Source organism: Amaranthus tricolor, chromosome 6 (assembly GCF_026212465.1).
Source record: "Amaranthus tricolor cultivar Red isolate AtriRed21 chromosome 6, ASM2621246v1, whole genome shotgun sequence".
NCBI lineage: Eukaryota > Viridiplantae > Streptophyta > Magnoliopsida > Caryophyllales > Amaranthaceae > Amaranthus > Amaranthus tricolor.
In genome coordinates this window covers 26929311-26945213 of record NC_080052.1, presented here as the reverse complement: position 1 = coordinate 26945213, position 15903 = coordinate 26929311, and the positions used below count along the sequence as shown (strand labels likewise).

At 30.5% G+C, this 15903-nt stretch overlaps 2 protein-coding genes across 2 annotated transcripts; both read right to left on the bottom strand.

Moving 5' to 3' along the window:
• Positions 1-1075: 1075 nt before the first annotated feature.
• On the bottom strand, positions 1076-5240 carry LOC130814771 (transcription factor AIG1-like). Its single transcript, XM_057680956.1, has 2 exons — positions 4619-5240; positions 1076-1887 (listed from the first exon to the last, which is right to left on the bottom strand). The coding sequence occupies exons 1-2, from the start codon at positions 4865-4867 to the stop codon at positions 1426-1428; spliced, it is 711 nt and encodes a 236-aa protein (XP_057536939.1). The 5' UTR covers positions 4868-5240; the 3' UTR covers positions 1076-1425.
• Positions 5241-7733: 2493 nt separating this feature from the next.
• Positions 7734-14486, bottom strand: LOC130814770 (DNA replication complex GINS protein PSF3-like). Its single transcript, XM_057680955.1, has 8 exons — positions 13849-14486; positions 13536-13605; positions 10935-11071; positions 10778-10849; positions 10599-10699; positions 10305-10397; positions 8191-8330; positions 7734-8111 (listed from the first exon to the last, which is right to left on the bottom strand). Exons 3-8 carry the CDS (start codon positions 10977-10979, stop codon positions 8002-8004), a joined length of 561 nt encoding a protein of 186 aa, XP_057536938.1. The 5' UTR covers positions 10980-11071; positions 13536-13605; positions 13849-14486; the 3' UTR covers positions 7734-8001.
• Positions 14487-15903: the final 1417 nt, after the last annotated feature.

The following is a 15903-nucleotide window of genomic DNA, read 5'->3' as shown; positions in this document are numbered from 1 at the left end:
GCAAGTACATTGTTCAAAATTAGGGTTTGCATTCAAACATTCTCTACATTAAATTCAAACATTCTCTACATTAAATTCAAACATTTTCCACATTAAATTCATGAACAAACAACCACGTTATGAAAATCATGGAAAATAACAAGTACATTTGACATATTTATAGAGTTTAAGTATAAATGACCACTTTAAATGACTTACTTTTTAAAAACAAAAAGAACTAAAAAAAATTTATAATAAAAAGGTACCTTAATAAGCTGTAGATCACCAAGGAGTAGTAATTTGTAAGTTTATGAACCTGCATTTAATTGAAACTTCATGAAGAAATATAAATCCTAAATTTTCGAAAAAAAAACAAAAAAATTATTACCTGAAGTGAATGTAGTAAGATGACAGAACTAATTAGTAGTACAAACTTGGAATTTGATGAGACTAATTGAAGGATTGAAGTTGATTTTAATGGTGGAAAGAAGAGGGAGATTTTCGTGGGTTATTAGGGCTCTCAAACAAAGTAAAGTGAAATGAGGAAGAAGGAGAAGTGCAGAAATTTAGCACGCATAAAGTCGCTGTTACTAACAGCGACATTATGGTTTGACCAATCAACCATTAAGTCGCCATTAGTAACAGCGACTTCACCCTTGACTAGTTTTTTGACCATTTGTTTTAAGTCGCTGTTAGTAAGAACGAGTATACACCAAGCCTAGCTTTGGAGCCAAAGACGCTTATTTTGGGAAAAAAGTTTGAACAAAGCTTGTTTTTTGAATAAAGTTATTAAACCGTCTTATTTTTTTCAAAAGTTATGTAGATTGTAAATGGTCTATTTTCAAAACCTTTGAACAGAAACATTATTATTCTATCTATACCTCATCACACTTACCACTCGTTTGGTTATTAGTATTGATTAGTTAATAGTAATAAGAATAAATTTTAATTTAATTAGCTAGATAAATTATTTGACAAAAATGAAAGGTTTATAGTTATGCTTGTTTTATTATACTCTTTCTTTTATTCCAAAATTTATTCTTATTTACTATTACTTATTAAACTAGTATTTTGTGGTAATAAAAAATTATAAAGAATCATAATTATTTGAGGATAAAACCTTTATTACTAATTACTATGAGAGCGACAAAACATTTTATATAAATATTACACTCAAAATTCATTTCAATTACCACAAATTTAATATCAATAACCAAAGACATTATCACCTATTTTCTAAATACCATTTATCTCAACATTATCTCTCAGCTATGCCCTTGGACTCTGACTTTGAACGGGACATTGCGCTGATGAGTGATGACCATGCTCAGCTATACAACTACTTCAAGTGGGTTTGCCTGTATTACACCTATGTCATTAAACCTTTCCTCAAACCCTCGCTATGCAAGAACGCTAGATTGCCCACTTTGTGCACTGAGTTGCCCTTTACGACGAGCTTGAGGTGGAGGATTCAAAAAACGAAACCCTTCGTCTCTTATTTGCGTACATAATCGTGGGAAAATACTCCTCAGCAGCAGAAATCTTGTCCATTGCAGAGTACAAAGCTTTTTGAATCATTTCAACACCAATTATGTCTTCATGACTGCAGGTAGTGAGAATAAGAGTATTCTTCATCCTACCTTGTAAAGTACAAATTTCTGCATTTGTTATGGTAAGTTTTAGACCCTTCAAAGTATGTCTGATTTCTGACATTAATTCAGGCTTGTAAACACAACAAATAGATGCTTTGAATGCAATACAGTTATTTAATATGTTGTTATTGTATGGTTCAACTGTTATTTCATCAGCATCTGTTGGGATGAGTAGTCCTTTTGTAGCTTCTGTTGCTTCCTTCTTTAGCAATTTTAGATGGGCTATTGCTTCTGCTAATAAGGTTGCTTTGTCCATCTACAAGGGTATAAAATTATACTGTTAAAAAACTAATTCAACCGAAAGTTTAAAATTGATCGTTGGGATTCTAGCATATGTTATATACTTTACAAGAACCCTTCGAAATAGTAAGTGAGAATGTAGCCCAAGTCTTATTCAAACTTGACGTTAATATATCATGCGACTTCAAAAGAGGAGTTGATAAAAAAGTAGATAGAGTACATACTACCTTCGTTCCATAATACTTGCACCATTTCGACTTGACACAAGTATTAAGAAAATGATTGGTAGATAGCAAAATTTTATATGTTAAACAGTGAAAAAAATATGTGGATGAAATAAAAAAGCAAATTAGAAATCATCAACATTAATTTTTTACCCAGGGTATGATGCTCTTAGAAAACTATACAGGGTTTGGGGAAGGAAGGAAAGCAGCAACTTATATCATAAAAGAGAATGCGGTTAAAGAGTCTATCGACTCGAAAAAGATCCACAAATAAATCCTCCGAAATATCTTCAGTATCAAATTAACTATAGAGATAAAAATTATTGAACAAATATAGATCGTAACCAAAATAAAAATAAAAAACATTTTGTTATTAGTACCTACTTAAAAAAGTGAGATACATTTAATATAATTATTTTTAAGAGAATCATAGCAGTCAGCAACACTAAAACTTGCGTCTTCAAGTTTCTACAAATTACATCATGCCTGACATCATGCAGCAAGTATAATAATAATATTAACACCCAATCGAAAGTCCAACTGAATACACAAATAAAATTAAATTACCATAATGATGCTTACATAAAGATCTAATATAAACATATAGGATTAAATAATATTAGTTGACATTATATAAGATCTGTTTCATTTGCTATGTCTTACATCATCAATAATTATTCAAACCCCACATCTATAATGCACAATTTCAAATTAAGTCTTGATCGATTATGATAACAATTGTAGAATCTGCTAGAAAACATAGCCGATAAACCAACAATTTAAATTTTTGGTTAAATTAATTTTTTAAGATAATATCAGAAGTCAACATAACGGATAAAGTTAATTAAACTAATGGGTAAAGGCTTATATATACTCTATATATAAGAATAAGAATAAGAAAAAGAATCCTCTTTTATGATTAATGTGAATACTTTTATACTATCTTGACGCTTTCATTAAACTCTTAGGGTTGATCTAGAATTAGAGATTTCAATTTTGATAGTTCAATCTCTAAGTGTTATACTAATGGGTAAATTTGTAATTAATAAAAACTAACAATATTTGTTATCCTATAAATTTGCGATTCATACTGACATACTATTGTTTTTCACTTTTTTTTTTAATAATTGTTACACTTTTGTTTTTCACGTTATTCAATGCACGATTTTAATCTTTAATATTTTTAATTTAATTTGATAAAAAAGTTCTAAAAAGTTACTATTATAAAAATACGCATTAAAACGAATCAAATAAGATTCCACTCGACTATGTTTTACATTATACATGGAGAAATACACACCAAATAAAATTTATTGATGAACAGTAGTTACTATAGAAACTGTAACTAACTAATAAAATTCATATATTACATTTGGTTTGAAGTGGGGACCACAAAAAACGTCAAGAAACGAAGCCGCCCATAGACAATTTAAAAGTAGGAGTATTTGTTAATCTATTTGGATACTGGTACAGTGGTACAGCACACATAACCAACTGCGTTACACTTCTAAAATGGAAGGATTACATAACTTGTATTATTGTAATACGATTTAGAAGTATTTGGAGCGTTGCAGGGAAGCATCATAGAATCTTCCTACAAAGTGGAGGCAGCTCTATAAAATTTTGGACCGGGATTGATAAAGAGTCAAATTCTCAAACTCTAAATCAAAAACTTTTAGTTCAATAACTTTTGAAAAATATTAATCGGAATTTTAATTTTATAAACCTTTGAAAAATACATCTCTATATGACACAAACATACTCGTGAAGAACCAGGAAGCATCTTTTAATTGTACCAATTTATTATGTATTTATTTTGTTTCATTATATTAACTGTATTTGATTTTTTTTCGTAATTCAATGTTTTATTTTAATTACTCCTATTTATATTCTGAGTTACACATAACTAAAAATTATAAAGAAATTAATATCATAAAAGCATGCGATTAGACGAATCAAATAAATTTCACTTGATTATATTTTTCATACACATTAGTCATAATACATAAAATAAGCTTAAAAATAAATAGTTTTTATAAATGTAACGTAACGAGCACATCATAACGGAGATAGTACCTAAAACATTTTGATTGAGTATACTAAAAAAAAACTTTTTAAAAGTGAATCAATGCTCAATGTTCTTTAGTTCTGCTTATTTCTAAAGATAAAAACATCTTAGGTAATTATGTGAACATTAATTCAGAGTATTTTCTAAAATATTATATTGATCTATTTTAAAGATATTTTCTATTAAATTCAAAATGATTACTAGATTTATTGTATGAATTCATGCACTAGCCAGATAAATTAAAAAAACTGTTAAAAAATTGAAAAAAGATGAAATATAATTACATTATTAAGATTTTTAGGAACTAGTCCCCTCTATAGGAATTTCCAGCACAATAATAGGCAAAGATTGAAGCAAATAATTTGAAACTTTTTTATTTCAAGAAGAATCACAAGTTAATTTTATCTTAAACAGAAACATAATAAAAATAAAAAACAATAAAAAGGTATGATTACCTTAACATTATGAGAGGAAGGCAGAAAAGTACGAAGATGAGCAAGATGTCCATTGATTCTCTCTCGTCGGCGGCGTTCCGCCTCGCAATGGCTTCTCAGAGCAGCAGAATTCTTGGTCTGTGCCTTATGCTTTTCTTTCTTTTGCTTGTCTTCTTCCATTTCCCAGTACGATTCAACATTATCATTCGCCATAAACGAATCAAAACCAATAATTCCCTCATTTTCGACTTGGATTAATCTTGATTCCATTAAACCCTAAAATGGAAGTTGATGTTGAAATTTTGTTTAATTTGTTGGGAAGGTAAATAAATTAAGATTCAAGGAATATTCAGCTGGAAAAAAATAAAGATTCTGAATAGTGATGTTTCAGAGGGGTGAGATTAGTGGATTCTAGACCTTGTTCAAATGTTGAAAATTGATGTTTTTTTAGTGTTAATTTGTTGAGATTCAATGGTTTAAGCTTGAAAGAAAGAAAGCTAACCTTTAGATAACTAAAATATAAGCTCAATTTGTACTTAAAATAATTAAAGTTTGTTTATTATTGTTAGAACTTAGAAGCAGTCTTTAGCAAAACTGTAGGGTAAGTATTTTCATTCTTATGGTGGGACCTTTTTCTGGCCAACAATTTACTCCCTAATGATGAGACTTTTTTTTCTCGGACAAGCGAGTAAAATATAATGGTTTTTTTTTATAATTATTGTAGTTGGAGTTGGTATGGATATAGTTTTTATGGTAGTAGATGGTATGAGTATGAAAAGTTCTATTTGTCATGGGCAGTGGATATGAGGTGTTATCCGTTCCATATCCATCTATCCCACTTCATAGTAGTCCACCATATATTTACAATGTAGTAATTTATATCAATTATATACTCCTATTATTATAAAAAGAACTATTGACAAAAATTAAGGAATATTACTTTTATTTATTACAATGAATGATTAAAACAAATTAGATTTACAATTAAATTTGTATAGATTTATGAAGTATATAACGTGAAATTAAAGTGGATGTGAAGCGGATATAAGATGAATATCATGAGTATACCTAGTTAGCCATAGTAGGTATCTGAGTGGAGATGTATTTGTACACATACCCATGTGGATAGGCATGAGTATGAAAATTTTACCCATTATGGATGATGAATGGTGAGTATAAATATGAGAAAAGATAGACCGTATACCGCATCCACCTGCTAATTTTGTCTTCCTTACCTATTGCTATGCTAAAATGCCTTATACACCAGCTGTATTTTTTACGGCTTATTATTTCAGGTAAATAAGCGAGGCTTAGTAAAAGAAGTATGGAGTACTAAAAAGAAATGATAAGAGAAATAAATTTTTAGGTTTTGTCTGCTGTAAACCAGAAATTAATAAAGTAAAAACAGAGGACGACGTTATTTTACATTGTTGATTTTGACTCAGTACCAACTACATGTATCTGACTTCATGGGTCTCCAATAGATATTCAACAAATAACAATTACTGTTGTTACCATAAGCAAGTATGTCATAGCCCTTAAGACGAGACTAGTCCCTGCAATATTGTGGGAGAGAGCTCGACATAATTGTACGCTAAAACACCCAAAATGATTAATTTGAAAACTAATTACAAATGAAATTCAATATGACCCGAGTTAAAAGTGTCTGTAAATTTTTTACTTTATACTTAGAAATTTATTTTCCTAATTCTTATTCGTTGCCACCCTTTTTATTTTTTCGCCACCCCCTTCGAATGAAATTACGAATTTACCCCTGGAATTTAAAAAATTACAACTTTGCCATTGGACTTAAAATTTCTTATTTTTATACTAATAATAATAATAATAATAATAATAATAACATTTAAAAATATAAATTAAATATAATAATTAAAACAAAAATAATAATTTAATAATAATAATAATAACAACCACAATAATAATAATAATAATAATAATAATAATAATAATAATAATAATAATAATGATAACAATAATAATAATAATAACAAAAAAAAATTTTAAAAAAAAAATACCAGTCGCACAAAACGTGCGACTGGTATTTTTTTTTTTTTTGAATTTCGACTTATATACTAATAATAATAATAATAATAATAATAATAACCGTAAAAATAATAATAATAAATAAAATTAATAATAATAACCGTAATAATAATAACCGTAATAATAATAATAATAATAATAATAATAATATTAATAATATTAATAATAATAATAATAATAATAATAACAATAATAATAATAATAATAATAATAACAAAAATAAATAAATAAATATCAGTCGCACAAAACATGCGACTGTCAGTCGCACGTTTTGTGCGACTGGTTTTTTTTTTTTTTTTTTGAATTTCGACTTATAAAATTTCTTTTGTTTAATTAATTTATTTTTTAAGTTACTTTTATTTAAATAATAATAATAATAATATTTAAAAATATAAATTAAATATAATAATTAAAACAAAAATAAAAATAATAATAAAAATAATAATAACTCCAGTGCCAAATTTGTAAATTTTTAAAGTTTAGGGACAAATTCGTAATTTCATTAGGAGTGGGGTGGTGAAAAAATAAAAAGCGTGGCGACAAATAGTAATGCCCATTTATTTTTGTTTTTAAAAAAAGGATCAAGTCACATGCAAGAAGATACTTGAGGCAACAAGGCATTCATTTAACTACTAGTCTCTTAATAGACCGTTTCTTTAAGAGAATGTATCTCAAGTTTAACCCATTAAAAATTAATACCTACTTACCGTATTTTTTATGTCTACTTATATTATCCTTAATGCTTACTTACCATATCCTTAATGCCTATTTTCAATATCTTAAATATTTTATTTAAATCATTCTTAATGCCTACTTATAATATTTTAAAAAATATATTATGAGTCGACTTATTTAGAGATGGTCTCTTAAAGAGACCGTCTTTCGCGAGAATTTGTGTTCATTTAAAGATTGTAAATGTGGTTGGCTATGCATTTACTAGAATTTCTTATTAGCATAGTGATTGAAGATTTTTCTATTTACCTCTACCATCTTCAAGAAGGATAATTTCTTCTGATATTAGATGTAGAAATTCTCCAATCTACCCTAAATAAAAAAAACAAAGTGAATGTACTTTTTGTAACAAAAAACCTGGCCAATGACACTGAATTCAACATAAAGGGCATAAGGGCCTAAAGTATAGCCCAATAAATTTGATAGTACATGTAGGCCAATTACATTGCTAAATAGTACATATAAATACCAGAGCATTATACAAAGCTGCATTTTCCTGGATGGATCTTCTCAAACTCAGAGAACAACTATGATTTTACTGGGATGCAATAAGACCAAGAAAATCCATCATTCAACCAACCTACCGGTAATGGCCTGATAATTGGTAATCAATCTGAAGGTTTTCTCTTCTTCCCAAGAACAGAAGGAACTTCAAATCGAGAGCCTCCGATTCTCCATTTCTTGAAGGCTGCCATTGAGGACTGTGCTGCCTCACACACTGCACAAGCATAAAGAAACAACTAAGTAAACATTTAGGGAGAGCAACTAGTATTCTGGGATGACGAATAGAAGCTCACAGTGAGTTTCTTCTTTGGTTAACAAAGTCAGGGGCTTCGTAGCAGTGATGAAAGTTGCTGTATGGGCCTTGCTGAGCACTTCCTTATACCTGTTCTTAAGTGCATACAAGAGGAAGGACCCTATTGTTTTATCACCAACCCTATTCATGGAAGATAACATATAGTGAGAGTTCACCCAAGACATGCATCTGAACTGAAGAAAGCTATATGAACAGCAAACTTGAATTGTGACAACATAATGGACATACAAATAACATGGGTTAAGCTAATAAAGGAAATCCACTCCATATGGGTAATGGGCTAATGGCAAGAAAAATGTAAAATACATCTATCATAAGTATTGGCAAAGAATTTGCCCTGTTGAGTTTAAAATAAGGGAGCAGGTCAGGAAAATGGTGATCTTAGATATAAACACAGCTGCAATAAACGGTCTCAATACAGATTGACACAGAACCACTCACTCCAAGAGAAGGCTCTAAATATGCCTTAGATACCGCTCATTATGTCTAAACTAGGGCTAACAGATTAGCATGAATAAGCTACATGCTCTCGAAAATGAGGAAACACTAGGATGATTAGGCATTCATTCTTTGGGATACCTCCCTAAACATAGCTGTACAGCATTCCCATTTGCAATAATTGTTGACCAAAGATGACTTCCAAATGAGGGCATGCAGATGGATATATATTGTGAGCTTTGTCATCAGACTAATGAGACCTGCAGACATCTGTTCTTTTTCAGTCCTATTTCTATAATGTCAAGTGACTTAAAGGAAGTTTCTCCTCTGTATGCAGATTAGCATGCTAGGAACTAGGGAGAGGGGCTTGTAGGTAAGTTGTGTTAAACAAGCTTCTTGTGCTTCAATATACCTGATTTGGAGAGAAGAAAAGACAACCAAAGGATAGCAGGCTCTACAGCAAGGCAGATTCAGTTTGGTCATGTAATGAAATAATCCCTCTGTCCCCATGAGATTGATACAATAGGAAATAGCACAAAGATAAAAAAAAAAAAAAAAAAAAAAAAAAAAAGAGGAGAAGTGGGAACATTAAAATTGTGTGGGTAGAATTAAAAGGGAAAAAAGTTCAGAGATGTTTAGTAAGAGTTAAAAAAAAGTGGTGGAGATATTACCCCAAACAAATTTTGCAATGTAAAAGGGAAGGCCCAAAATAGAAATTTTGGCAAACTCATGGGGACAGTGAGAGTATTATGTTTCCCATTTTGCAAGTCAGCAGGTTACATATTTTTTTTACTTTCCTAATAATTAGCCTAGTACAGTAAATATTTGGAGGTATTTTACTATGGCTCTTTTGATTGTTGTGCAACTTCATCCCCCTCCATAACCTCCAGCAGTATTGTGCCAGCTCAAATAAGCCTGGTTTCAGTAGCTTTATTTTCTAAGAGTTTTTACTAAGCAAAACCAATGGAACTAATTTCATTTCCTCCCCCCCCCCCTTCCGAGAAATCATTGATCCTCTAATAACTGTGCTGCTACTCATTCATTAAATACACAAAACACAAAAACAATAGCAGATCTACAAAGGTAGCTGTATGGAAAAAGTTGAACTAAATATGACGTCGTGAATTTATTATCCTGCAACACATTATGTCAATTCTTGATACATATGCTTCATTGTGACTTGTGTGCTTCTCTAATGATCATGATATTTGGCAAGAGGACATCTAACTGATACTCATGCGGAACCTATTGGAACAATCCTGATTCACTATTATAGGCAAACAAAGCAGCTCCATGTTCCTTTACATACGTTCATATTCTATCAAAATTTTGATAAGAAACAAGCGAGGCAATCCTCAGAGCTTTGAAGTATACTGAGGCAGTTTAGAATAAATATGATATTTTGGATATCTCCTTAAAAGAGGCGTGCCAAGGAAATTTCATGTCTTTTGTTTAGAGAGCAGTTGACATTACATAGTACATGCTGACAAATGTATACGCTTTTACTAAGGCAGAAGGTAGAAAAATGGCATCCTTTAAAGCAAGAAACAATGATCAACAAAATTGCAAGCACTACTGAAAAATAAACAAAAAATACAATGTGGAGAAAGAAAACTAGAAAGACAAGGGATGCAAACCCAAAGATGGAAAACTTACAAAGGTGTTATCTTGCATCCTAATTCATAAAAGTATTGACATCGGCCACGAAGATCGACAGATGCAGGATCAGCCAGGATTTCCTTTCTTGTCCTGGGTAAGAAAGAAAAAAGTTAGGAAGATTTCAAAAGGCATTGAATCACATGAACGAGAAGTCCACATGTATCCATGCCAGATTTTAACAACAAAGCACTATTTTACTCGATGATATAATTTCATAAACTGTATATTACCAAGAAACAATGCACCTCTTATCAGGTCAAAAATGCAATGTAAAAAAAAAAAAACATTTACATTTGATTAAAACAGGGTGGAATATTCATAACCACTGCTTGTCTTGTATGCAGCTCATGTGCAAGCCAGAAAGGCAACTCCACTTTTGCTCCCTGCTCAATCTGAAGGAACATCCACAGAAATCAGTCAGAGAGGATGTCAAATCTTCTGTAGAAATTTCATTCCTTGACAAAGCTTACATTGTTAGTTTCAGAACTGGGGTCAAGAAGTCCTACTCCAGTTGCTGCCTTCTGAAACACCACAGGAATGAGCTTCAAGAAATCAAAAGAAAAGAAAATTAGTTTTGTGTACTTGCACAACTGGGAAAATCCAAGCAATTATAGGGTTCATATTTACCTCCTCCTCAGCAAGAATATCATCAATGCCATAGTAATTTGCCATCAATAAGTTCTTCTCAGGTTTAGCTACTTTGTAAAAATGTGTAACTGACAATGCAGTGTATTTGATCACAATTTCAATATCCCGGCAGAATTCTGTAAGAGCATGTTATGCAAACCATTGAATGGAGGGAAAGGATAATCAATTTAACGTATGAGAACCAAACAACATTGCAATGTGCACTTTGTTAATGAGTATTCTAAACATAAATCAGCGACTTGGCTATTTTCATTAAATTGGTGATCAATGCAACAAAGCAATCATTCTTGACATGAACTGCCAGATATGTTGACTGTTGCAGGTCATACAAACCAAGACAGATGTGTGTACTGTGTACAAAATTCCTTTATTTCACCTTTGTATACAGGCATAAGCTAAAATTCATTTATGTAACTTATTACTCTATCTGCACAGTTTCAGTTCAATAATTAGGAATGTTTTATCAACAAGTTCGTTAACTTCTTTAATACTGGAAAATCATTACGACTAAGTGTAGAAGTAATCATGAAAATAGAATAGGAAAAGACAACTGTAGAATTTACATATATGTAGCATCCATTTTTCACAAAAAGCATCATTACTACTGGAGTCAGAAAACAAATATCATGTAAAGTAAATCAACACAAATTGTTTAGCAGATTATGATAAAAGAACTTGTGCTGATATAAAAAACAACAATGCCAAAGTCTAATTCCCAACTATATGGGGTCAGTTGCACAAACCAAAACAAATCGATGTGAGAGATTGTTACTAACAAAGAGTATTCGGCTCTAATCTTAAATATATTCCCCCCGTTCCTCAAAAATTGTTCTCATTTGACATTTTGGGTTATTTCATTTGTTGTTCCCATAAAATACTTTTCTACTTATATCCCATAAAGGATCTTTTTATTATTGAAGATCGATTATACTCGTATCTCCTTATTTAGATGTTGATCAATAAAAATCAATCCTCAACCCCCACTCTCTCATTATTAGGTAATTCTATCTTTTTAGTTTAAGGAGTTTATTTCAAGATGGGTTTGTCTTAAGATAGAAGTTTTCTATTAGGTTGTATGAGATAGGTTTCTTCATACATGGTAGTTTATAAATTTTAAAGATAGCTTGTTCAGTTCTCTGTTTGAGAGCCTCAAGATTGACATGAAGTATTTGGTTATTATTGGTTTTATTTTTTATATTAAACTACTTTGTCTTAATCATGAGAATTGAGAAGAGGTTATTAAAATAATCTTAAATTAAATAACCAAACCCTCATGCCCCAACGTTTTCAAAATAATTTTGTAAGGATAAATACAATGTAGATGTTTTCATGATTTTGAACTTTGGATTATTTCGGTGACCAGAAAGATCAAAATGTTCAATGGTAATTGGCTGTCACATTAAAGACTTGGGTTTTTCGAATTAGTATTCTGATATTGGTGTCTTTATAAACCTATTTGTGGTTTGGTATTTTGATTATCTTCCGATAGTTCTTGCTTCTTTGGTACTTTCCTCCTTGGTAATGGTGTATAGAAAATTACAAATACTTAAAAGTGATTCAATAAGGCCTTGCATATCCTCTACTACTCCCCCAATGTTGCATACTTGCACTCTAAAAAATGGCTTGATGGTTTTGAAACTGATTGGAATAGTTGTTCCCATCCTTGACTTCTTTTCTTTTTTTATAAAAAATTGTTTTTTAGTTTTAACCTGGGTTTTTCTGTCTCTTTCCCTTACATGACAGGTTTTAAGAATATGTACCTAATAAAAACGATAGAAACTAGCTGCTCTGACAGCCGCTCTAAGGTAAAGCGTGTAGAGAAACAGCTGATACATCAATGCAAGAAATGTCAAATTGTTGCCTCACAAGAGAACATGAGCAAGGAATGGATGGATAAAGTCGGGGGCTGATTCTAATCCAGCACCAGAATGCACAGCCATACTTGTCAAGCCTATGAAGTGGATGGGTTAGAGAGTCAGAGAGTATTTACTATTTACACTATGTCTGGATAAGAATTTAGGAAGGAAAGGAAAAGAAGGGTAAGTAATGGTAGGGAAGGGAATGATAGTGAACGTTTCTCTTGTTTGTTTAAGAGGGAAAGGAATGGAGAGGAAGAAGGAAATCATTTTCCTTCTAAATTTTTTCAGTTTTGGAGATACTAGCAGCAGTACTCATCGACAGGCTACAGCGGTGCAGCATTACTCAGTCGACAAACCGCAACGGCACAGCCCCTAACCTCCACCAGCAGTACTCCACCGAAGCAAATAAATCATCTATTTCAATATGTTTATCGTTAATCTTCATGTGTATGAGTTTATCTATTTGTTTAAAATTTAGGGCTTTTATTTGTTTATCTATTTAGATAAATTAGGGCTTTTTAGTTTTCTTATTGGTTCTTGGGTAAATTAAAGCTTAAATAAAATATAACACAAAAACAATATAAACCAATAACTTAAATCAAATTGGAACATCATAACTGTTGAAACTTGATTCTCCAGCACAATTAATCTAAATCTAGAAGAATAAGCAATAAGTTTAATTGTTAATCAAACTGAAATCAATACAAACCAAACTACTTACCTTGTAATTCTAAGCTTTCTCCTTGTCAGCATTATGGAAGAAAAATTGGTTGAATCAAAAAACCTGACCACTGCAAAAATGTGTACCCATTTTCCCATTAAGCTCAGCAAAAAGTCACAAACATACACAACAATTACAAAACCCTCAATTCAAACAATAATCCATCAATTAACATACAAAACACCCCAAAATTCTAACTCCAAACACTAAGCACATCATCAATCAAAACCAAAACCGAAATTGACACGAATCAGGTCAGCAAAAGTCAGAACCGCCAAATCAAATCTAAAAACAAACAACCAAACAAATTTACCTGATTTTGTTGAATTAATTGGCAAAACCTGAGCGAGAGATGGCGTGAAATTAGAAAGGCAGAAGGTGGTCAATATCTCTAAAAATAGAACCAGAAATTCAAACCCAAATCCCGAATTTAGGGTTGTTCCGAGAAATGCCGTGAAATCAGCAAGCGAGTGAGAACAGAGAGGAGTAGTGAAATGGCGAGAAGCAAAGGCAGCAAAGGAAGAAACAAGGGGCAGCAAAATCAGAAAGGGAGAATCGAGAAGCAAGGAAGATATGGAGAGATGGAAAATCAAGAAATGGGGAGCTGATATAACAATCTCAACAGAACAATTTATTCGAACCTACAAGATAATGAGAGAGAAAATGAGAAAGTGGCGAAACTAAGAAAGAAACAGGTGGAAGAACGAAGAGAATTTTTCAGATGGAAAACGAAAAAATAACGGAGATTCTAGTAAAACTATGATTCTGATTCTTGAAGCAAGAGGAACAATGATAATGAGAATTTTGAATCTTAAAGCTTGAAAATGGCGGATAAAACTCAAAAGTTTGAAAAAAGGAGAAAGTATTGAAGAAGGAGAGGGAAGATGAACTGAATTAAGGGCAGGGGAAAATTCAAGCGGAAAGATTTTTGTTTTTGTTTTCTGATTTTTTTTTTTTCTTTAGGAAAATTATCGATGAATTTTCTGAATTTTGTCAATTTATCAAAGTTACTCCTAAGTTTTTTTTATTATTAATGTACCTTTATATTATTGAAAAGTTAAAAAAAGGTTATAGTTGTAAGACGTTTAATAATACGAGAGAATTATAGATAATAAAAAAATTTAGGCATATCATTGGTAAAGTCTCAAAACTCAGGGATAACATGGATAATTTTTCTATATTTTATTTTTGTTCCATTGTTTTAACCAGAAAGAATAAAATAAAAATGTGAGTTTTACTTAATATTCGTTTTCATTACAATTTTTATAAACATCAAAAAATGTAAGAAAATTACTGATATTTTAAAAGACCTAGTTATTGATATGTAAATTTTGTGTAAAAAATAACAATGAAGACCATAGAAAAGAAAATTACTTTCAAAGTGTGTTGGCTGTTCGGTATGTGGGAAAGAAAATTTAGATGAAAAGGTGTAATTAGGATTATAAAATAATTGTTGAAAATTAACAAAATATATGAAAAATTATTATAAACTACCTAGAAAAAGTTTACTATTGTCAAAAACTACCTAAAATATTTTTTTGTCAAAAACAACCTAAAAAATTTGTTTACCTTTTGTCAAATACTACATATTAAGATTAACGAAACTGTTAGTGAATCAAGTTATAAACATAAAAAAAAAATAAAAAAAAACTAACAATATTTTACCTTTCTAAAATTCACGTGCAATTTCTTATTTTCCTAAACTCAATATTTCTTATTTCCCCTTCCATTCAAATTAGGTTTTTGAAAAATTCTATCATTCCAATCCACTCTACATCTACAAATGGTTTCTCTTCGTGATTCTGTAATTCCTTCATTAGGTATGTAGATGAACAATTTTCAAGCATAGTTAGAGGACATTGCTTGAGCACATGATTTTAATAGGGAAGAAGGAAGAAAATAAAGAAGAATTATTTTTTTTTAAATTAGGGTTTTATTTGCTTTCCAATTGAAAACTGAAATGGGATTACAAAAAGTCAAGTGATTTTCTCATGGGATAAGAAAACATAAATTGTATGAAAAATATTAATAGGTAGTCTTGGACAAAAAAAAATTATAAGTAATTTTTGACAAAAAATACTATAGATAGTTTTTAATAAAAATAAGTTTTTTCTTAGTAGTTCCAACAAGTCATAATTTTCTATGTCAATCCAATGTTTGGAATAATAGTGGGAATGATTAAAAAAATATTACATCTCATGTTTAGAAGGAGCCTTCAAAATTAAGAATAAATATGATAATTTTACTATTTTGACCTACTCATATACAATGAATACAAATACTCATTAATTAAATATTTTATAGATATAAAGAGGTAAAATTATAATTTTCTTTAAAATGTCTAATTCTCTATTTCATTTACCACCCT